General features: G+C 46.9%; 1 protein-coding gene across 2 annotated transcripts in view; it reads left to right on the forward strand.

Moving 5' to 3' along the window:
- The window catches only part of BMP7 (bone morphogenetic protein 7), a 108,526-nt gene that overhangs the window by 79,426 nt on the left and 4,594 nt on the right, over nucleotides 1-24,506 (forward strand). The window contains exons 4-6 of one of the 2 annotated variants that reach the window (XM_007525141.3): nucleotides 13,500-13,697; nucleotides 20,965-21,041; nucleotides 22,950-23,060. In XM_007525141.3, coding sequence (XP_007525203.1) covers nucleotides 13,500-13,697; nucleotides 20,965-21,041; nucleotides 22,950-23,060 — 386 coding nt within the window. The remainder of the gene's footprint in view (nucleotides 1-13,499; nucleotides 13,698-20,964; nucleotides 21,042-22,949; nucleotides 23,061-24,506) is intronic. The other variant, XM_060184908.1, reaches the window with a different exon arrangement.

Below are 24,506 nucleotides of genomic sequence, written 5' to 3' on the forward strand. Positions count from 1 at the left end.
TTTCTCTCCAGAACAAAGTCAGAATCTTTATGCTCCTTTGCCCCCTGCATTTGCTGCCCAGAAGTGATGGGCCAGGCTTGGCATTTAGTGAAAAAAAAAAGCCTGATGGGTAGATCTGGGGGCTCAAGAACCAACCAGGAGCTCTCATTAGCCTCTAGCACGTGAATGAGAGTGAGTCACTTAATGCCCTTCAACTGGAAAGGGTTAATAACAGTTTCCACTGCCCAGCCTGCTTGTGATGCGCTCATGCAAGTGCAGAGCTTAATTGGTCAACACGTGGTAGCCTTTATGCACAGAGCAAGTGCTTTCTGCCACTGTCTCCTTTTGATCCTCAAGATTACCTGGGGAGGGAGGTGCTTCCATTAGCTTTCCCAGAGTGCAAGTGTGGAGGACAAGACCCCTGAGCACCAGTTTGGGACCCTTCTTTACTTTAGCGGTGTATAGACTCAGGATAGCTATCTGGAGTCAGGGCAGGGATTTGGTCTCCTGTTCCATCCCTTCCCAGGTAGGCACTGGGGGCTGGCATGGGTGTTGTCACCCTGGGACTTGTATCATGCACATAAAGGTCATGAATGTGGATCAGAGAGAGACCACCCACTCACTCTGTCAGGGAATTTGTACAATGGTCAGGTGGACCTATGAAGTTTGAGGCCCTTTGGAGGATGAGATAAGCAGAAAACCCAGCCATCCTGAGACCTGTGGCTCCTAACTGTGAAATCTGTTTTCCCAACTACAGAGGTGTACCTTCTTGGTGTTCATCAATCCCCCAGAGGCATGCTGGGCATACAGATTCCTGGGCTCAACCCTAACCCCACCCATGTGAGTCAGAGGATGGGCCCAGTTATCTGCCTTTTCTCCCAAGCTCCTTCGGTAACTTGAGGCCTGCCCCAAGTTACCAGTGAACATGCTGTGGTAAAGTCATGCTGAGTATTTGGGTCTCCCTGTTAATGAGATGGTGCCTGGGCTGTTGGCTCCATTCAGACTCTTCTCCAGTGAAATGGACTCTGGGCTCTGTTTGCTGGGCAGCCAACCTTCCCAGGGACTCACCTATATTAACATGGTCCATGAGCCTTTTGACCTGGGAGTGCAGGCACCTGAATAAGCGAAGCCTCAGTGAAGCAGCAGCTGTGCCAACCCCCCAGGATGCCATTTGGAAGCAGCAGGAATGGGGTACCAAGTCAGGGAAGCTGCTCCTAATCCCAGGTCTTCTGGACAACAACTTGCAACTGTGAAGTCACATTCTCCATGGAGGAGAGGGTCCCCAGGAGAATCCCTTGTAGGGACCTCAACTTCTTTGCCTTGTACAATGAACATGCTGGTGATGGTAATACAGCCAACTTAGCCTCCATCCCAGGGAGGCACAAATACCATAGACCTTACCAGAGCCTTATATTTTGCCTGAGAGAATCCCTCCTCTCCTCCCCAGTTACCAGGTCTCCACATGTGGCCTGCAGGAAGCCTGTGGTCTAGTCTATGGCCCTTTTGGGTGTCACTCTTCCAGAGGCCTGTTTGCACCTCAGCAGGGAGATTCCCATAAATTCCATGGAGTTGACTGGGGGAGCTTGTAGTGTCCAAGGAAAGACATTGCTGGGTGGAGGACTGGCCCTGGTGCCTGCCTGTCTTCCTTTCTGTGCAGTTGAGGGGAGAGAAGAGGACACTCCTTCTACCCACTGACCACACAGTGTCCTTCTCCCCCTCCCTGGGGTCTGGTGCTAGCACAGGGGTGCCCAGGAAGGAGGGCTGGCCAGCTGGCCAGGGGCTGTGTAAGCCCTCACAGTAGGCTATGTAGGTGTGGACTTCCTGCTGGCCCAGGACCTGGGACAATTTGTGGCTCCTGAACTCTGGAGCCCAGTCTGATGACAGTTTCTAGAGGTAGCCCAGTGTTAACTTGAGTAGCTGCTCCAGTTTCTGGGGCCTTATCCCTTTTTAATCTGTTCCAGGTATAGGATAATATCACATGCTCTATAGGTAGTAGGAAGGATGATGTCATGTAGAATGCCATACCCAGAGTCGGCTACCCTGCCCGAGCTCCTCAGTGTCACTGATACATTTAGTTCTCCCAAAGACTCAGCCCCAGGAATGCAATGTCAGTCTCAACATCTCTTTTTATTTATTATTATTAATTTTTAGTATTTTATTTGAATGAGAGAGACATGGAGAGAAAGACCAGAGCACTCAGATATGGCTTATGGTGGTGCTGGGGATTGAATTTGGGACCTCAGAGCCTCAGGCATGAAAGTGTTTTTGCAATACTATTACACTGTCTCTGTAGTCCGAGTTCTAACTTCTTATAGATGGGTGAACTTGACCAAGAAGGTCAAGGAAGTTATCTAGTCATTGGCTCTCCAGGACTTTGCAGCAGATGTGAATCTAACCCCTTGATGCTTTGCTGGCAAGTCTTTCAAGGTATGGGGTCACCAGGGTCCAGACTTGCAGTGCCAGTGTGGAATTAATGATCCCTTGCTGGGAACATGAGGTGGGGAGGGGGTGGAAAGGGGGCTGTGAGCCAGATATGCCAGGACCCCCTAGATACTGGTTCCTGGTTCCTGTCTGGCTGGTCTCCTCTGCATCCTTTTGTTGAGAAGGAAAGGATGCAGAGGTCTGTGGGCTTCCTCTCTGGCTGTTTGAAAAAGCTAAGTACAGAAGTGGCCTGGGCTGCATTTGACATTCTTGGATTCTTCTCTTCATAAAAAAAAAATCAAGAATATGTTTTATGACATGTGGGTATAAAGCCAAATACAAACCTTGCCAAAATTAAAAAAAAATTAAAAAAATGTTCTCTGATCCCCAAAATTTCATGTTTTACCTTCTGATTTTTAAGAGCCATCAGAAAATTTTCACAGGTCCTTGAGAATACCTTGGGCCCTGGGCATTGTGCCTCACAGACCTGGTCACCCAGGCCCTGTGCCCCCAACTGGGGAATGGTCCTGGGCAGTCCCTCACTCCAGCCCCTGAATGCAAGAACCAGCTTGCTGAAGTTGAGTCTCTCCACTTGCATTGCCAGTCACTTACTCATTAAACACTCAGATACCTGTGACATGCCAGGGAGCAGTTGGGTCCAAGCAGGACAATACAGTGCTTTCATATTGTTACACAGGAAGTGGCCAGCATGCAGGGATTGTGTGTGCCAGGATGGGGAACAGGTCATGAAGACAAGTTCTGTGTCTCTGAGGATGGTCCCAGAAGGCTTTCTACCTACACTGTGGATCCAAGCACATGGTTTTTGTTTCTTGATTTTTTTCTTTCTTTCCAGGCGCTGCCTTCCAGCCCCAAGCTGCGGGGAGGTGAGGGTTTGGACTGGAGGTATTTTCATCCTTATTGATGTGGAAGCATCTGCCTTTAGTTCCAGGATGAAGATAACAAAACCTTCCTGTTATCTGGGGAATTTCCTTTACTCCTTTGTCCACAGAGGAATCACTTGGAGGCTCAGAAGGACAGTGTTGCCTCCTCCTGCTTCTCTGGTGCAGGAAGACGATCTGGCAGCCTCATTTTCCCATCTCACTCTTCCTAACTGGGACCTCCAACCACCCACTCTCTGAGCCCCAAGACCAGAACAAGGGTTTCCCACCCACCCATTCCATCCATCCCTGCCTTTGTAAGCCTAACATACATTCAAGCTGTGCACACTTTGGGTGTGAGAACATAAGGACAGGCCTGTGTGTCACTGAATGGGATTGCAGGGCATTCAAAAAACTGAAGGCCCTTGTTATTCAGGTGTGAGGTTCGGGTTGTGATAGCTGGGAGACTGATTAAACCAGGAGGTGAGCCACCACCACCACCACCCCCCACCACTCTGGAGACTAAGCCCCATAAAGTTGGCGTGTGGTCCCACACACCACACAGCTGGCTCCCAGGTGCCTTCGCCCCTGTGATTGCTTCGCATCCTGTTTGTTCAGAAGCTGGAGAGAGAAAGAGCAAGAAGAGCACTTGATGACCATGTGGTGGTGGTGGTGGGGCAGCATTGGATAATTTGGGCCAGGCTGCCATCACAAGTGTTAACCATGTTCTCACTTGTCCACGGAGAGAAGAGACTGGAATCAATGTGCTTTGCACAATTAACGAGAAACACTTACGCTGTTGCAAGCCTCTGAAGGGCAGCTGATGGCCCCAGGCCTGGAAAACAAAGAAGCCACAACAAAGCCAAGATGTCACCCTTTCTGTGGGCGAGTAGCATCCCGTCTTTCTCGAGGGGCCATTTTGTGCTCTGTGTGTACTCTGGGAACCTTCCTTGGGGCTAAGCCCACCCAAGGCCTGCCTTTCAGGGCCTTGTATTCTGGCTGGGTTCTGACCTCAGTTATTTATCCCCAAATCCTGCACTCCCATCTCTGTCCATCTGATTCTCTTCCAGGAAGATCTCCCCTCTGGGCCTTGGTGCCAAGGCCTTGTCTCTCATCTGATTTTCCCACACACATCCCTAGCCTGCACTCGGCTAATGGCTGTAAAGTGTGTAGGTTCAAGTTAGCTAGACCAGGCTGGGACCACTCTCCCTCTGTGTCCTCACTTCCAGTGGTTCCCTGGGAGGTGATTTCACACCTGTGCCTTGGCCTATGTTCTCTGTAAACATGGGTTAAGGAGTCTTACCTGAACTCCTGCATGGAATAGACCAGAATGGTGTCTCATCTTTGTTAAGAACCAACAATGGAGACAAGCCACTGTAAAGGTGTCTCATCTCAGGGGGAGATTTGGGGCTTTCGTCACAAGGCTGGAAGTGGTGGGTTTGGAACAGAGGTCAGCCAACCTTTCTGCAAGTACAGAGAACAAATATTTGGGGTTCTTAGGGGCCTGTCCTGTTGCTGCCCCTTCATTGTGCTGCTACAGCTTCATGGCAGACAGACAATCAGCATGAGGCCTCTGGCTGTGTTCCAGTGAAGCTTTATTTACTACAATGACAGTGGACTGAATTTGGACTGTGGGTTTTAGTTTGCCTAGCCCTGGGTGAAAGCATCAACAAGTTAAACATTTCCCCTCCTGATTCCACTAACCTGTATACTGAGGTTGATCACATGCCATTTGATACCTCCACGTCTTTAAGCATGTCCCTGAACATGGGGGAACAGAATGCCCATCTTGCTATTTAGAAAAGTATATATAAAAATCCTGCTCTAACCCTGGTGGGGTACACCTTAGGGAGGCTCTGGGTTATGGCTAGTAACATTTTTGCTTTGTCCCTATGTGGGGAGTGGCAGAACCCAAAACTGCTGAAGCACCTGCACACTGCCCAGAACAGCCCTGAGCCCAGCCCTATAGCTCATATCCCCAGGCCAAGGGAGAAATGTGACTGTTGGGAGGTTAACCATTTGGTGGATGTGGCTTGGGCCCAATTTTATTGTTCTCTCCCATGCTGGGGTGAAGCTGATTATCATCCCAAATTGCTGAATTTATTGGGTTATGCCACAATGTGTCCATGGGTCAGAGAGATCTCTCCATAACACTGGAGGCTGGGGGTGAAGTGGGTCGGGACAGAGGAGGGTATGGGGAAGGGAAGGGACTTATATCTGGACCTCCTCTCTTAACTTCTGATCTGTCTGATCCCATATACCAACTAGCATGGGCCTCTCCCCATGGAACTCTGGTCATGTCCCCTTTTATCAAGTCTTTTGTGCCTGCTGTGACACCTAAAATGTGCTGATCTGGCCCTACCTGTCTCCCTTACTTTCTTTTTTTTAAATGTTTTAAAATATTTATTTATTTCCTTTTTGTTGCTCTTGTTTTTATTGTTGTTGTAGTTACTATTGTTGATGTCGTTGTCATTGTTGGATAGGACAGAGAGAAATGGAGAGAGAAGGGGAGACAGAGAGGAGAAGAGAAAGATAGACACCTGTAGACCTGCTTCACCACCTGTGAAGTGACACCACTGCAGGTGGGGAGCCGGGGGCACGAACCAGGATCCTTAAGCCGGTCCTTGTGCTTTGCGCCACGTGCACTTAACCCACTGTGCTACTGCCCGACTCCCCTCCCTTATTTTCTTTAGCCCTCCTCCCTCTTTGCTGTTCCTAAAACACACCATGAATGTTCCTGCCTCTGGGACAGGAACTGCTGTTCTTTCTGCTTGGAAGATGCCTTCCCAGGGGCCCCTGTCTTGTTTTGATTCCCTGAGAGTCCTCACTGTTGTGAGTTATTGGCACTCTGCACCCCTGAGCTTACCTCCTTCACCTATCTGATTCTAGGAGCTGTAGTGACTGTTGTCTGTATCTAACACAGTGGCTGACATACTGTGAGTGTCGTAGAAATAGTTGTTGAATGAACTAAGATGAACAAATGAGCAAAGTGGTTGTTCAAGCCTAGGACACATTACCTAAATCTCCCATCAGTGGGGAAGGGTGAGGCCCAGGAATTAGTAGATAAAAGGCTCCTCTGGGACCAGAGAATGAGGTCACTGTGCTTCACTGATAGAAAGTTGTCAATAGTATGTTTAATAGAAGTCAGGTTCATGTGCAAGGATCTGTGTTCAATCCTCCCCGATCCCACCTGCAGGGGGAAAGTTTTATGAGTTGTGAAGCAGGTTTGCAAGTCTCTCTCTCTCTCTCTTTCTCCTTTCCCTCTCAATTTCTGTCTCTATCCAATAAACACAGACAATACATCTAAAAAAAAAAACTTGAAGTATTCAATCTATTTAAAAAAAATAAAATTAAAGTCAGGTTGAGGAAGTTTCAGGAGGCATGGTTATGGACTAATAGCGAACAGCAAAGACTTTCCCCCAAACAACAAATATTGACAACCATAAGCTCTAAAAACTCATTAAACTGCAGCTGGGACATCTGCAGACACCAAGGCCTCAGGTGAGAGCTGGTGTGTATGGACAGGGTCAGAAGGGACACAGGATTGAAGCCAAGCATGTGGAGGTTTGGAGCTCCAGCAACAAATGGTACCATTTTGCCTCTGAGCAACAGCAATCAAGGCTGCGTAGGGTGTTGACTGTGAGAGGGGATAACCTCTGAGCTTTGGCCCATGTCTTCATGGGTGTGAGTTGGCTGAATTGATGGCGTGGCCACACCGCAGTAGCTAGGGATTTGCCTGAGCAGTCTTGTCTGCCCCTACAAACTAAGGCAGACATACATACAGAAGGTAATTTGCAGCAGATGGCAGCTAAAAGGTAGTAGGCATCCCTGATGGCCAAATGGTAAATTGAACTTTCCTTCTTCAAGCACAACTACCATCTAGTAGCAACCTTCCCACGGCTTGAATTCACAATGAAATTGTACAGAGAAGCCACATATACACACTACATAGAGTATGAAACAGCGCAAAGGAATAACAAGAAACATAACCTAAACCCCCACCACCCACACCTAGTATATAAACTTAGAATAAATGGACACATTCTTGGAGTCATAGCAACTGACAATCTTGTCACAAGAAGAAGTAAATGAACTTAACAGGCCAATCACAAGTGCAGAAATTGAAACAGTACTCAATAGCCTCCCCAGGAACAAAAGCCCAGGTCCAGATGGCTATACTAATGAATTTTATAAAACATTCAAAGAAGAACTAACAACTGTTCTCCTCAAACTCTTCCAAAAAATAGAGCAAGAGAGAACACTCCCAAACACATTTTATGAGGTTAAATCACTCTGATCTCCAAAAGCAGGATTTGCAGCATGAGGACACACCAGTGTCTTGGCTAAAAGTGTGGGTTTTTGACTTCCAACAGACCAGAGTTTGAATTCTGGCGTTGTCCCTTTCTAGCTGCAAGATTCTAATCCTGGGAATGCCCCCACCCCCACATGTGCATATCTTTGCCCTTCCCTCCACTAGGTCAGTCTGTTTGAAAATGTTGTCCACTTGTGGTACCTCTTTCTGGAATTTAATCCATCCCTCCTCCCTCAGTCCTGTTCAGGAAGAGATATGGTTGTTTCTGGACTCCAAAAGAGAGAGGATACCTCTTCTGCTCTCATTGACTAAATTGGATCATGTGATCACTCCTATAAAGGAGGTAGAGGGGTTTGTTACTTATTAGGGTTCAATCTCCATGCCTATGGCCAGGATGGGGTCTGCTAAAGACCAGCTGCTTAAGTGAATAGTGGGTACAAAGGAAGGGGGGCTTGGGTGACATTAATGGTACCACCCCCATTTTTATAGATGAGGGAGTCAAGGCCCAGCATGTACCTTTCTTTCTCATCCCCCACAGGCATCAGCTACAGATATAGGTCTGGACCCCTTGACAATCCCATCCTGTGTTTGTCCACCCATTTCTCAACCTGGACTGTGGGTATCTGCTCTGGCCTGAGGGAGAGTGGAAAGAAAGAGAGAGTGCTATGCTTGGATTACTGTCTCTAGAACAGCCTCAGGTTTTTCTGGCGAGGCATTTTTATTTTTCCCTGAAAGCCTTCTGGGGGAAAACACAGTTCCTAGGGGTTTAGCTTTAATGGTTTCTTTTATAGATTTTTTCAAATTATAGATGAGTGAACTCAAGGAAACCCCACAAAGGAATGCAGGAAAGTCAACAGTTAAGAGGGATGAAGGTAAAATGGGGGTGGACTGTGGAAGGTTGTTCCTTTACACATTAATTGCTAAAAATCACAGAAAATTCTCTGGTGCTCAGCTAATCCTTGGAAGACCAGGATTTCTGACATTTGGCCTATCAGGAGAACTCCAGGTGAAGTTAGTTCCAGATGTGGAGGGGCCCAGAGCTCCAGAAGCACTGCTTGTGCTGGCCCCAATCTCATCATCTAACTTGGGGGTGACATAACTGTTAGGATCATGAAGCCTCACTTGGGTTGATTCTGCCTTGTTGTCTTTAAGCTGGGTGTCCTTGGGTCAGTTACCCACCCTTTCTGAAATTGTTTTTTAATAATAGAGGTAGATTTCTATACATCTGTTAGTTGCTGAGTCCTCCCTTAGAATACTAAATGGTCAACTGTCTTATTCTTGCTAGAGCAGATGTTGGTATCAGAGCTGATAGATTTCCTTGATCCACATCACCCTTGATGCATTGACTGAGCACAGGACATGGTGATTACCCCAGAACTTCTTAGTCACTTCCTTTTTCCTGCCCTAGATGCTTCAGAACCTTCATACAACCTTAGCAGCACCCTCTAACCTCTCAGGGGCAGAGACAGTTTGAGGGCTTAGTTCATGCTGCCCTACCCTGCATCCCCCAGCACTTTCTTTGTGGAAGTTCTGTAGTGAGATGGGACTTGAAACCTGAAAGCCATGCATCTGGCCACAGGCATCTTGGTTCTCAATGTATCTTGCCTGGACTGGGAGCCATACCCAGCAGATTTGTTGCCCACCTGCCAACTTCCCTCAGGTCAACAGGGAGGATCAGACAAGAGCTGCCAAGCCATACTGCATTTCTTAGTCTGCCACCCCTCCTGCTTCAGTTTCTCCACCTCAGAAATGGCCCTTCCTTTTTTTTATTAGTGATTTAATAATGATGAACAAAATTGTAAGATAACAGGGATACAATTCCACACAGTTCTTACCACTAGAGTTCTGTGTCCCATCCCCTCCATTGGAAGCTTCCATATTCTTCATCCCTCTCTGGGAGTAAGGACCAAAATTCTTTTTTTCCCCTTAATTTCTAAATTTTTATTAGTTAAAAAAACTTAAAACAGTTAAAATTAAATACCCACAATGAAGTGTTGTCCCCATGCCCTTGCCCTCTCCTTACTTCAGAGAGCAGGAAGTTAGATAAATGTTTCTTGAAAACGACTCTCCATACAGTCAAACAACCCTGCCTTCTAAGTTGTCCTGCATGTGCCCAGAGGCAAAGGCCCACACCATATCAAGGGCCTTGGCTCATGGATTTCCCCTATACTTTGAGCAGACAAAGGCTGAGAAGAGCATAACTTTTCCCCTCCAGAAGTTAGTATCCAGTGTCTCCTTCACTCCTGAATAGGATCCATGTTCATTTCAGGAGCTTTAATTGCAAGAGATTCTGAGAGTGGTACTGGGACAGAGAGGAGGCAGAAAGTACACCTCTCAAACAAATCTATCAACACTTTGCATTCAGGAGTGAAAGAGGAGGGAAGTCCTTCAATTTAAGCTAGGTATCTTGGAATGCTGCTGAATCCTCATCTTCATCCCCCCCTACTGGAGTCTGAGGACTCACATTCTCTTTATTTTCTGCTTTTCTCCTGGGTGCATGAGCATCATCCTTAGTGTCATCTGATGAGTCCTCACTCTCTGGAGCCGCCTTCTGTCCCAGCCCCTCCTGAGCACTCCTCACTGCTGGAGGCTGCAGGTCTGGAGGTCTGATCTAGGTGGACGGGTCTTCTTTCTGGCCCTGGACTTTCCTTTTCCACAAGATGACTCTTTGTAGGCAGCATATTCTTCAGGGGAGAGACTACTGAGCCAGCGACCCAGGTCCACCCAGTATTGCCTCTGCAGCAACTCAGCCTCAGCCTGTTACTGCTCCCTCTGGCTCTGCAGGACGCGATACCAGCGTCTGCTGATCTCCACCACCCGTGCCCTCAATTGCATGCCCTGCAGCTCCTTGCTTGACCTCACATCCATGTGGAACTTATGGTATGTGTTCACAGGGGGGTTCTGGGGGCTCCCTAAGTAATCTCATCTCCTGGCTGGAATAGTTTTCAGGGGGAGCTGTCTCTTCTTGTTGCATTCCCCAGAATCTTCTTTTGGGCTTTGGTGGGCCTCCTATTGCAGATATGAGAGCTCTTGGACTTCAGGAGTAGATGAGGGTTGTTCTCCCTGAAATGAGCCGTTTTCTCCTCATACTCCTTTTTATCCTCTGGGAAACCTTGGATGTATTCCAGCTTCATCTGCTCTAGGAACTCCTTGTATTTCTCAGAAAGGATCTTGGTCACTTCCTGATTGCTATGTTTAGGAGTACATTTAGGAATACTGGGGTCTCTGTTTCTTAAAGAATCTGAGATAAGAGGTCAGGAGCTTTTTGAGCAAGTCAGGATGTCTTTTGCCTGTTTCCATTTTGTAGGATTCTCCAGTACACTCCTTAGCATCCAAAACTAATTCTCTCATTGTGTGATACTTTATCAAGTTATATGAGCTCTGTAACCACTTGCATTTGCACATTTCTCCAGAAAATCATAAAAAGCTACTTTTTCCCAGTCCATCTTTGTCTGGGTTGTTTTGAATGTATGTCTATCATTGGGTGGAATAATATCCTCTATTCATTTCAGCAACTTCATAGTGTCCTCTCTGAGCTTGGTCTTTATATGGTGCCGTTTCAAGGTTTGAGTTCGCTGAAAACTTCCCAGCTGTGTAGATGCCACAGCAGACGTTCAAACTACTTCACTCTCTCCTTTGTCAGTAGTAGTATAATCTCTGGAAGCTTTGTAATACCCTTTGTTTCTATTTCTCTGGGTATTATAGTTATTTTTTAAATTCTTGTTCAATAAGCAATTTGGTTAAATTCAGTTGAAGTACCTCGTCCTCAAATTTTGGCAGCAGCAAATTTCTGAAGATTCCACAGCACAGCCAGCTAGAAACTGGACCAAAATTCTTTATGGGGTGCAGAAGGTGGAAGGTTTGGCTTCTGTAATTGCTTCTCCACTGGACATGGACTTTGGCAGGTTGATCCATACCTCCAGCCTGTTTCAGTCTTTCCCGAGTGGGATAGGGTTCTGGCGAGATGAGGTTCCGGGACACATTAGTGAGGTCATCTTCCCAGGCCCCTTCTTTTTAACAAATGCTCATACCAAGAGCAGAAAGACAAGTGTACTCTTTAATTTCTCACACCTTTCACATTCAGTTCCCCAGCCAACTGTCTGACAGCCTTTTTTTTTTTCCTGGCTGTGACTTTGAACTTTAGCTATAGGTGCTTTGGGGAAAAGTGTACCAATGGAACAGGGACCTGCTGGTATGTCGTCGTCATCATGGTCATCATCATCATCACTACTATTTAAGCACCCTGTGTTTCTATAATTATTTCAAAGCAAGGTGTCAAAATAAAGTAGAAGGCCAGGAGATGACTCACAGGGGAGCACCACAGTACTGGGGGAGGCTTCAGGGATGGCAGAATGGTAGAAAGTTTGACAGCTCTTCCTCTAAAATAATTAAAAGAATAAAGTTGGCCTGGGAGTGGTGGCATCATATATGGAAGAGGCACCCATTATCTCTCTGACTCTCTGTGTGTCTGCCTCTCCCCCTTTTCTTTCACACACACACACACACACACACACACACACACACACACACACACACACACACACATACACACACACACACACACACTCAAAAATGAGTTTATCAATGAATTATCAGGGGTCTGACCATTTCTGGTAAACTCTGCTCCTGCCACATGGATCTTCTCAGGCCACCCCTTCCTGGACTGTTTTAATCAACTCTGCCTGGTCTCCATTTCCCTCCTTGATACTGAAGACTAGTCCCAGTGCAGATTGATCTTTTATAGTCAACTCCGGTCACCCACTGTTCAACTAGACCACACTAGTAGTTTCTGCCTCCCAAAAAGCAGTGCCTTGTTATGGAGACAACAAATTGGTGCATGCTGGAGAACTTAAGACAACAGACTTTATTCTTTCACTCCCTGGAGGCTCCCAATCACATTGTTCCAAGACTTTTCTTCCAAGATTTAGGGAAATTCCTTCCTCTAGCTCCTGGTAGCTCCAGGAGACCTTGGTGTGTGTGTGTGTGTGTGTGTGTGTGTGTGTGTGTGTGTGTGTGTGTGTGTGTGTGTTACATGGCATTCTTCTGATGTACTAGACACTCAGATAGGATCCCCCCTTAACCAGTGTGACTTTATCTTAATTACATTTGCAAAGAAGATGTGATTTCCAAATGAGGTTACAGTCTGGGGTTCTGGGACATGACTTTTGGAGGAAAATGTCAACCCAGTGAACAGAGTAAAGGCAGAATGCTCACTGATGCCTTCAGATTCCTGTTCTTTTAAAACTCCAGCACTTACCTTACAGCCCCCCTCAATCATGGTTTCTGCCCCAGTGAAGCGCTTAGCATCCTCACTTTTGCTGAACACTGCCTAGGTCCCTGCCTAGGCATTTTCTTTGCAGTAACTTTTATTCAGAATGCCCTATCTTCAAATGTCCATGTGGCTCCATTTCATTGCTATTCAGTTCTCTGCTCCAGTGTCCCCTCTCTACAAAAGTAGTCATTACATTTACCTGAAACTGACCCCACCCTCTTGACATTGAACGGGATTGCCCCACCTCTTTGAAGTTAGGTGAATAAGGTGATGTCCTGCCTGGGCCAACAAGATGTGGGTAGAACTCCAACTGTCATAGATGCTAACCTCAGTCTGACTTCAAGCCCATCTTGGTCTAGGGAATTGGGAGGATACCTGTGTTCTGTTTCCTGCCCTCCTTCACCCCAGCACACATTCCCAGAGGACAGGGGATTTTGTCTGAGTGGTCCTCCTGCTATTCTACGCTCTTGGGACAATCCAGTGTAAAGTAAATGCTGGATGAACACTGGCTGACTGACAAGTAACTGGAGTGTGACTGTATGGTGAGCATGGATGAAGCCATATGGGGCTGTGCTGCCCTTGGCCAGCTCACTGCCTCTCCTCTAACCACTTATGCATTTGGCTGCTTCCGGTCTAGGGCAGAGCATCAACCCCAAGTTGGCGGGTCTGATTGGACGGCACGGGCCCCAGAACAAGCAACCCTTTATGGTGGCTTTTTTTAAGGCCACTGAAGTCCACCTCCGCAGCGCCCGCTCCACGGGGGGCAAGCAGCGCAGCCAGAACCGCTCCAAGACACCCAAGAATCAGGAAGCTCTGCGGGTGGCCAACGTTGCAGGTAGATGGTGGGGACAGCTGACCCACAGGAAGGGAACCCACAGGGACCCTAGTAGGTTGCCAGCCAGGTGGAACCCACAATTCATTCATGTGCTCAGCAGATGGTTCTGGGACCAATGCAGCAGGGAGCAAAGCCTCCCTAGCCCCTTCCTGTGCAGAGCTCAGCATTTTCATTGTGTAAGATTAATACAACCATTTAGAAATGCAAGGAGTAAAACATGGTTATAACAAGATCCCATGTAAATTTCTAAACAGACTAAACAATGACTACCCTAGTGGTTACAAATCAATGAAGTCAAACCACCAAGCATGTGTGGGAAGACTCCACAGGAACTCCCCACTGGAGGCTGCTGCTTGAGGGGCTGGGGGTACTGTACTTTCAACTTTACATTTTATATTGTGTTGGGGATGGAGCCAGGGCCTCATGGAAGCCATGTACTGTACTGCTGAGCCACCTCCCTGGCCTAATTTTTGTTTTAAAATTTATTTATGATAGAGATTAAAGCAGAGTTCTGCCACCTATGGAGTTCCACTTGTTCTGTCTTTATGTTTCCATGTGGAGCAGGAGATGAAATGCAGAGTCTTTGAGAAGCCTAATAATTCTCAAAGGCTCTGAATCTCCCTTCCCAATTGATAACCAACTGAATGCTTTAATTCACATTCGGATTCTCCTTGAAGCTGGGCTCTAGGGACTATCATCCAATAGTGAACACCTAGCCACAAGCTGCCAACGTGGAGCTAATTTGGGCAGGCAAGAGGTAGTCATCACTGACAGTCACAGTTAATAACAGGCCTGAATGTTGAGGGCTTAGTGACAGGGACCCAGTACATATTTCGGGGAACTTCAGAGACTTCCACCACTGAGTCACCGGATCAGGGGCGCCTGCAAGGCCAATTCAAGACAGTGGAACCCTATGTAGGGACACTTGAGGTCACATTTTCTCCTGGGCTGACTGATGACCTTGATGACATGTGATGGCCTAGGGGTGGTGGGATAACTTCGGGGGCTGTGGACTACATGTGCACACCACTCCCTGTCTCCACTTCTCCTCCCATGGTAAGTACTGCCTTTTGTTATTATTGCTTTTTTTTATTGCCACCAGGATTGCTGCTGGGGCTCAGTACTGGCACTAAAAATCCACTGCTCCCGACAGCCTTTTTATTTTCCTAATATATTTTTTTTAGATAGGATAGAGAGAAATTGAGAATGGACAAGGAGGTAGAGGGAGAGGAAGATGGGTACCAGCAGATATTATTCACAGCTCATAAAGAGACTTTATACAGGTGGGGAGCAGGGGCTTTAACTCTGGTTTTTGCACTTAACTGGGTGCACCACAGCCCAGCCCCCATAAGTACTGTCTCTGCATCTGGTGGTTAGAACGGTGGAGGGCTGTAGCTGACGGGGTGAGTAGAGTCAAGTGTCCTGAGAGCTACATCTTGAGTTTGACTTCCCTCCAAAGCACATTTGGAAGGCTTTGCAGAGTTCCAAGCTATGGTGTGGGGTGGGGGTGATAAGATCATTCTGGCTGTTTTGAGAGGCCTGAAGCAGACAGGAAGTGCCAGGGAATTCCATCCCAGTAATGTCTCCTGTGCCTTGGAGGCTTATCAGGTGCATCTTAGGGATGAAAGGGGAGGGACCAAACATCAGAGTCTCAGAATACAAGGCCTGATTTCCACACTGAGTCTCCACTTTCCATAACTACCAGGATGGGACTCACATGGCAGTTACTCTACCTTGCTTGGAATCTGCCTGCTTCCTGTGAGTTCTACCCCCTGGCCATATTTTGAAGTCCTTCCAAACCCTGCCAGGAAATTTAATAAGAAAAATACCCAACCCTGGGCCCCACCACAGGCTTAGTAAACCAGCATGTGGGTGCATGCATGTGTGGATGTGTATGCACGTGCACACGTGTGAACACACCCATGTGGGCAGGGAATCTTTCTGTAGGACCACACAAGAAGAATCACCAGTGCGCAGGCTCCAGCATGCAACCTATAAGCTTTCCCTCCTGTGGGCTAATCTCCCAGGGCCACTGCTTTTCAGATGGTGTGGCTCAGGGTTGAGAAACCTAGTCCTTCCACTTCCTTCTCCCACCCACATTTAGCCCTAACTGCCTTGAGATGAACCATCTTCTCTGGATGATCTGGTGGCAGTGAGGAGTGAAGAGTGGCATCCCACACAGGTTGTAACTTGTTGGCTGCTCAGTATGGAGGTGGATAAAGCCTCCACTTCATGACTTGCTTGCCTGCCACTGCTGCAGGTGTGAGAGGGGTGGATCTGCAAGCATAGGGAGCTGTGGTCTACCCACCAAGCATCTCATTTTCTCTCCCTTTTCTATTTATTTATTTATTTATAAAAAGAAAACATTGACAAAACCATAGGATAAGAGGGGTACAGTTCCACACAGTTCCCACCGCCCGAACTCCATATCCCATCCCCTCCCCTGATAGCTTTCCTATTCTTTAACCCTCTGGGAGTATGAACCCAAGATCCTCATGGGATGCAGAAGATGGAAGGTCTGGCTTCTGTAATTGCTTACCCGCTGAACATGGGCATTGACAGGCCAATCCATACTTCCAGCCTGCCTCTCTCTTTCCCTAGTATGGTGGGGCTCTGGGGAAGTGGGGCTTCAGGACACATTGGTGGGATGGTGTGTCCAGGGAAGTCTGGTCGGCATCCTGCTGGCATCTAGAACCTGGTGGCTGAAAAGAGAGTTAACATACAAAGCCAAACAAATTGTTGAACAATCATGGACCTAAAGGCTGGAATAGTGCAGATGAAGAGTTGGGGGGGTCCTCCATTTTGTAGATAGCTAGTAGGCACATTTTAGTTATATTCCAAAGGGTCTGTGGCTATACTAGTTTTTTTTTTGTTGTTGTTGTTGTTGTTTGTTTTGTTTTTTTCCCCTGAGCCTGAAATCTGATATACAGGTAGATCCAAGTTATTGTCTGGGGAGATGATATCATGGCTGGAAAAGGGACAGAAAGCTGGATCAGGGAAGAGAGTAGTTCCCTATCATGGGAAAGGGGTATAAATATTGTTGACTGTAAACCCCATCTATTTGATTTGGTCTGGGGCCCATATTCAGCTTAGGAGCCTATGTGACCTCTGCATCCCTGTAGATCTGAGCTCACATCCTGTGGTCATGAGTAGGAACATTCCAAGCTGCCTCAATATCAACCCATCTTCCTCAGGTGCAGCATAGAGTATATTGTCCATCCTCCCTTCGGAAGATGGAACATTCTCTACCATTGTTGATCCAAGTTGAGGGCAAGGTTCTATGGGGGCCCACAAAGTGGTCTATTGTGTTGTTCCTGATAGAGATGACTGGTAAAAAGGTGTACTCTCCCCTTTCTAGTGAGAGAGAGTGGTGAAACACAAGTGTTCTGGATTTTTTTCTTCTTGGAGGAGCTGAAATCCTAGAAGACTTGAGAGCCAGTATAGGGCTATAGGGTACCTGACTGAAATCAGAGCCAGTGCCTAGCCCACACCCACATGTCAGAGGGTGGCCTTCATAGCTGCTGGAAGCCTGGGCCTGTTTGGCTTTGGCTTATAGCATTAAGGTAAATGTTATTTCTTTGCTTTAATATTGGGTAGCACTCAAGCTCCTATTTTATCCTCCTCTGCTTATGGCAGACATAGCTAATCAATCATGATGCCTTATTCTCATTTACTCACTCAGCCTTCTTTTTCTCCTTCTCCTCCTCCTCCTCCTCCTCCTCCTCCTCCTCCTCCTCCTCCTCCTCCTCCTCCTCCTCCTCCTCCTCCTCCTTTTTCTTTGGGATTTTGGAGTATCAGACATGAGAGTCTCTTTGCATAACCATTATGCTATCTACCCTACCCTTACTTGGCCCTCTTATAATTTTGCCTTTTTCTCAGTACAGCAAGGGACTAGCAATGTTGACTCTCACCATGAACCTTCTTTGTCACAAAACTGACCTTGCAGCTGGCTGACTTTCATAGTCTTTGGGCCACCAGGTCCAGAGGTGGGGGAGCCAGGATACCTCATTGTTCTACATTCATTACCTCTTCTTCATTTCCTTTCCCCCTGATAACACACACCATACTGCCAGCTGTTGACTTTGAATCATGCCTCCCTATTCCTGGATGGTTCTAGAGCCAGCTCTCAGTGCCCCTGCTCACCAGCATCCCTGTCCTCATTCTTGCTGATGTCCAATGCTGATTCTTCATGTTCTCATTGCTGGAGGACTTTCTCCCTCACTCCCTTCAGATTTCTTCACAAATGTCACTTCCCAGAAGGCCCTTCCATTGACCCCTGTATCGCACAGCTCTACTAGCAGCATGTTCCTCCTGTCCTGTCCTCCTACCTGACTTCTCCAGTGTACGCCTTTCCATGGAATGCAATTCACATTTCCTTGTTCATTATCCACTCTTCTCATTAGATGCCCTCCTAGTGGCGGACTTTTGTTTTGTTCACACCTGTGACTAACATGTTAAACAGCATCTGTTGACCAGTGGCCACTCTGTGACAATGTGTCTCAGTGGGTGAATGATGCTCCAGACATCAGGCGGCGGTAAGACCTCTCCACAAGCCAGTTCTCTGGGCACCCCCAGCCTGGGAAGGTGACTTTTGAGTGTTTCCAAAGTGCCAGGCTCTTTTCCAGAAACTTGCATGCAATTCTGTCACAGTCCATTAAATGCTATGTCCCTGCTGTACTGCATACCACTTGAGAAACCACTTAGTTTCTAAACTGTAAAGATATGTAGAAAATTGGGACAAGTCCCAAAAAGCCAATGAAAGTTGAAGTCCCATGTGATTGAGCCCAAGTACCTGTGAATGCTTATTTCATCCCAGAACATTTGGAAAAGGCTGTTGGAGGCCATTTTCTGACAAACACTATCCTCTTCTCCTTTCCACTATCCTCTTCTCCTTTCCTCAACCCTGTGCATCCCTCTTTTCTCCCTACTTCCCACTTTCACCCCCTCTGTCCCTCTGTTTCAACATTGTTCTCAGCCTAGGCTAGCTCTGGGGGCTGTCTGCCAAGACTTTCCAGGTCCCATTTTATAGATGAAAAAAACTGAGGCTCAGGGAAGAGGACTCAACCATACCATTTCTTGTTAACCAAGAAACCACACAGAATTACTGTAAATCAGGGAAAAACTTAGAATTAAAAGGTGTTTCACTTTCTTGTCAAAGTGAACTCTGCTGATTTTTCAACGGTCTTGGAGGAAGTTGTCTTCAACTCCAACTGCCTAAAGGGTGTGCGAGTGAGGAGGAATATATGTAGAAGTAAACTTCTCTGAAGTGTAGTGATGAAGGGCTAATTACTTTTAGCCAGTCACCAGACTGAACTGACCTGAGTACTCAAGGCTGCCCCAGAGGTCTGGGAAAGGCAGGTTTTGACTGCAGAGTTCAAGCAGTCCTTGCCTGGAAGTGGACAGTCACTGGATAGACTCCAGTTGGGCTGGCATGCTCTGCAACTTACACCTCTGGCATCTATCTATACCTTGACTCAAGTTAACTACCACTCCCAGGAGAACCTTCGCACATATGACCCATTGGGCTGAGTTGACTTCAAGTTACAGAAACCCAGATTAAATGGGTTTATAGCTTTTCATTAACTTCTGGAATTGAGGTTGGGCAGGCACGGAAGTCCATGAATTCCAGATCTCAGCTCTATTACTCCCCACTATCCTTGGCATTGGCTTTATCTCAAGGCCATGACTGCATGCCGTGGTTGGAACTCCACTGCTCTTCTGTCTCTAGAGAATAGCGGGAACAGGACCAATAGCTCTTCCCATAGGTCTTACCTAGGAATAAGGACACTTTTCCCAGACACTCACACTTGATTCCTGAGATTCAAGTGTCCCTTGGTCTTCCCTGAGACTATTCTGACTCCAAGTTCAGGATGTAATCTGTTAAGCTTAGTCCTCACATTTACAAGGGAAGGGGTCACACTGAACACACCAGGATGCCACCCACTGGACACCTGGGAGAGCTGACCAGACAGCACACCTGGAGGTGTCCCAGGAGCAGAACAGGTGAAGAACAATCCCACTCATTTTTGGCTTTTCCTTGTTTTCTTTCTGTGACCCCACTAATTGGCCAGCATAACCTCTTAGATTCTGAGACCTCAAGGGACTTGGACATGGAAAGAAGCTAAGACATAAGCCTTTCCTTTATTTAAGTTCATTCCATAAACATCAGTTGATGCTGGGCTTTGAGGATCCAACTGTCTTCACAAAGGCCTTTTTTGAAGTAGTAGTAGTAGAGATGAAGCTTGACTATTGAGCCAGAGCTAGACATAAAAAGGTGATGGACAGGAACATTCCAGTAGAAGAAAACAACAAGTGCAGGAGCTATGTGAGAGACGGGATGGGCAGCCAGCATGTTAGTGGCACAGAAGAAGGCTGGTGTGACTGAGACAACCACTGGGGCCACATGGGACCTTGCAAGCTAAGGGCAGGAGTTGAGACGTTGTTCTAAGTGTGGTAGGAAACTTCTGGAAAGTTTTATATGGGAGTAGAACAGGTTAGGGTTAAAAAAAAAAAAACACAACCAGTGTCTCCAGCTGCTAGATGGAAGGGAGATTATTCAGTGACAAGTGTGTGCGTGTGCGTGCGTGCGTGCGTGCGTGCGTGCGTGCGTGTGTGTGTGTGTGTGTGTGTGTGTGTGTTAGAGATCTCCTTGTTTACAAGTGCTCTGTTCCTGACCCAAATATCTACAAACTTGCCTACTTCTGTAAAACCCCAGTATGTAATTATGGTCCCTTTGAGAAACCTCAGTAGTATTTTTCTGGTTGGTCAGTGGGATTTGACCTTTTGCCCTCCCATTTCTCAGTGGTAATGGGGATTGTGTCCTAGGACCTGTGCATGCATCGCCTTCCCCTTTCCATTTGAGCATGTGGGGCAAGCTGGCCTCCCAGGCTCCCTCCAAGCAGGCTCCTGCAGCTGGTGCTGTGGGGTGGGGGTTGGGGGGTAAGGGACCTCATCCCATGTGGAATCCAGACAGATATCAACATTCAAACAGCAGTTAATGCATGAAAGAAACCAATGTCCACAGAAGGATTCAGAAAGGACTGTGAGTTGAGATTCCAAGAACGAGGAGTAGAGGCATTTGTGCCTGTCTTCAAGACCATTTGCTGGGGGGGCGGAAGTGAGTTTTAAGCCTACAGGATCTTGAATAATCCTTGTGTCTGAAAAGCCACCCACCAGCCACCTTTCTGAATTCCTGACCTGAAGGACAGTTTACCCTGTGCTGCCCTTCTCTCCCTCATTTTGCTGCCCTGTCTCTTTGTCAATGCAGAAAACAGCAGCAGTGACCAGCGGCAGGCCTGTAAGAAGCATGAACTATATGTCAGCTTCCGTGACCTGGGTTGGCAGGTAAGGGGGCTTTAATAGATTTGCCCCAGAGGTTGGAGGTCTTTGAGATGGGCTTCCCCAGAGTCTCCCTCCAGGGTAAAAGGAGTGTATTCAGATGTGCAGTGAGTCAGTCTGGAATATCTTTTTTTTCTTTAAGTTTTTATTTATAAAATGAGAACACTGACAAGACCATAAGATAAGAGGGATACAATTCCATACAATTCCCATGACTGGAACTCCATATTCCATTCCCTCCCCTAATAGCTTTCCTATTCTTCAACCCTCTGGAAGCATAGACCCAGGGTCATTATGGGGTGCAGAAGGTAGAAGGTCTGGTTTCTGTAATTGCTTCCCTGCTGAACAGGATCATTGACAGGTTGATCCATACTTCCAGCCTGTCTCTCTTTCTCTAGTGGAGCAGAGATATCTTATGAAACCCAAGAGCTCAAGTGTAATTAAGAATCAATCCTGGACCAGAAACACCACCCCCTAAAAAAACAATCAACACTGAATTTCATTCTGTGTGGGACTCTCCTGTAATGGACTACTCTCAGAAGTGATTCAGCTTGTGATCTGGAATCCAACTACCTGGAGAGGGACTTTACCTCCTGTTTGTTTCTTATCAGTCTAGCTTTGGTCAGGTGCTCAGCCCTGAACCTATCAGCTGTTTTAGGGATGGGACTGTGTGATGGGAACATGGCTGCTCCCTCTGGAACCACTTGAATGGAGTAGGGGACAGGGCAGCAGATAACCCCCAGAGAAGGAGTTAGGACCATACAATCTCACAATGATATAGATATCTAGAACATTTGGGTTCCTCTTCTAGGCCCTGAGGATGCAACAGCTAAAATATTCCTGGCTATGACATTGTCATAAGACTGCCAAAGCAAATGGGAGCATCTAGGTAGTCTTTTGGATCACATATATGCACAACCAGCTTGAAGTGGCCCTGAGATTCTGTCCTTGACAGTGTCCATCCTTCCAGGAGTGTTCCAGTGCTGAAACAGAACACCCCAAACTCCAGAGACCTGAGAGGGAAGATTTCCTATACCTAAGCATCAGTGAGGGATATATTTACTGCTAGAACAATATTTCTGTTGTTAGCCTAACCCTGAAGGTGTGCATAGCTCTGCGCATCTATTTATTTATTTATTTATTTATTTATTTATTTATTTATTTTTGCCTCTAGGGTTATTTCTGGGGCTCGATGCCTGCACTGTGAATCCACTGCTCCTGGTGGTTCCCCCCCTTTTGTTGCCCTTTTTTCCCCCTTTATTGTTGTTGTTGCCATTATTATTTTTGTAGTTGCTATCATTGTTGTTGGATAAGACAGAGAGAAATCGAGAGAGGAGGGGAAGACAGAGAGGGGGAGAGAAAGATAGACACCTGCAGACCTGCTTTACTGCTCTTGAAGCAACTCCCCTGCAGGTGGGGAGCTGGGGCCTCAAACCAGCTGGTCCTTGCACTTTGTGCCATGCACGCATGTGCTACTGCCTGGCCCCTTTTATTGAGCAGTAGATATATATATATGAGGCACTGTACTGGCTCAAATACAGTCACTTAATTCCAACTTGAGCAACTGTGGGTTACTAATGTCTCTCCCAGGCAGATGAACTGACACAACGATGTTTTCCCTAAGACAGCTGCTAGTGTCTCATCGCCTAGGAGGGGCAAGTTTGATGCCATCACTGGTCATTCCTCTCTGTGCCACTTCATGCTAGTGTCCACACTGGACTCATTGTGGCCTCACCATGGTCTTTATAGACTTCTGATTTGCCTTGACAGGCTACTATCCTTTCCCCCTGCCTCTATAGGCCCCATGGTTTCTCAGGGTGGGGTGGGGTGTGAAAAAGGGACCCTGAGCTCATGCTATCTATAGATATGTTTCTGGATACAGGCCCCAACTCACTGCTCTCCTCTTTCCTGCAGGACTGGATCATTGCTCCCGAAGGCTATGCTGCCTACTACTGTGAGGGGGAGTGTGCCTTCCCACTCAACTCCTACATGAATGCCACCAACCACGCCATTGTGCAGACACTGGTGAGTGTGACATGTATGCCATCTTTTGGCTGGGCCAGGCCAAAAGGATCACAGTGTCCTGTCTCCTACTTCTCCCAGCTAGAGCCAGAGTACATGTAGTCTGCTCCATGGCTTTCATGAGTCCTGGATACTTCATAAAAAATATTTTAAATTGTATGTTGCAATTATTGCCATAAAATTGAGTTTAATCTCTAACCCTAAAGTGAACTCAATTCTTCTAATTATAAAAGAAGTTACAACAGTCTTATGGGCTAGAGGTATAGTGGGAAGTGGTCCCTGAGCCTATTGACAAAGCCATTCCTAGTCTTGTCTCTGTCGGGGAGGGAAGGAACTTTGTTCTGGTCAATAGCCCCTGTGCTCCCCAATATCTTAACTTCTCTGGGTTTTGTGCGAGACTTGTCAGTGCCACGATTATCTCCCAGGATTCTTGTCTCTGCCTCCCATCCTTGACTGGCATGCTTCATTCACTCAAGGGTATATTTATTGAACACCTACTGTGTATAGACCCTGTGCTGGGAGCTCAGGATACTTCAGAGAACAACACAGATGTGGTTTCTGGCTTTGGGAAGGAGTAAGCAAATGAGAAAGCTTCAGAGGAGGTAAAAATGCTAGGAAGAGGGCAGATGACATAGAGAAATATGTAGTGGCTGGCCATGGGGATCTTTCAGATTGACCATTCTTGGCGCCATTCATTGAAATTTTCAGTATGACTCCAAGATGAAATCTCGTAACAGTGTGCCCAGATCTGATGACACTTGAGAGATGCTCTTTTTACTATTCTACCACAAGCAATAGTGATGAGTTAGAGATTTTTAGCTTAATATCTGGGGTTCAAGGATCTTGGTTATATAGTTCCCAGCCATAAATATTTTCTGGTTGTTTTCTGACAACTGGTCATCCAGCTGCCTTCTGGTGACAAAGAGCTCACTGCTCAGGACCATCTCTTCCAGTTCTTCTTCCTAGGGAACCTCACACTCCTTCTATTCAGTCATCAGCCTCCCTCTTATCTTGTCTATAGCCCGTGTGTTATGATCAGAAGAAGACTTACCTGTTGCTTTTGATTAAATCTGTAGATTAAAACCACACGTGTTTGAGGACAGAAATCTTTTTATTAGCATTATGTTTACAGGCTCCCATTCCTCCTCAACAGTCCCTCAGAAACCGTATTTGTGACTGAAAGTTTCAGAATAGAGTTGAACGACCCATATCTTTCATCCTCAGGTTTGGGCATCATACAGAAGCACCATGACTGGCACTGGGGGACCTCCCTGGGTGGTGGAGAAGCATTATGGTGTCACTCTCTTTCGTGTATCTCTATCCCTCTTACAATCTCTCTACCTAAGTAAAGAATTGAAAATTGGGCCTGAAAGGCCATTCCCAGACTGTTCCTGTCTCACGTCTGCTCTTCTGTGATTGTTTTCCTATAAGGTCCTGCACTGAGAACCC

Source organism: Erinaceus europaeus, chromosome 1 (genome assembly GCF_950295315.1).
Source record: "Erinaceus europaeus chromosome 1, mEriEur2.1, whole genome shotgun sequence".
NCBI lineage: Eukaryota > Metazoa > Chordata > Mammalia > Eulipotyphla > Erinaceidae > Erinaceus > Erinaceus europaeus.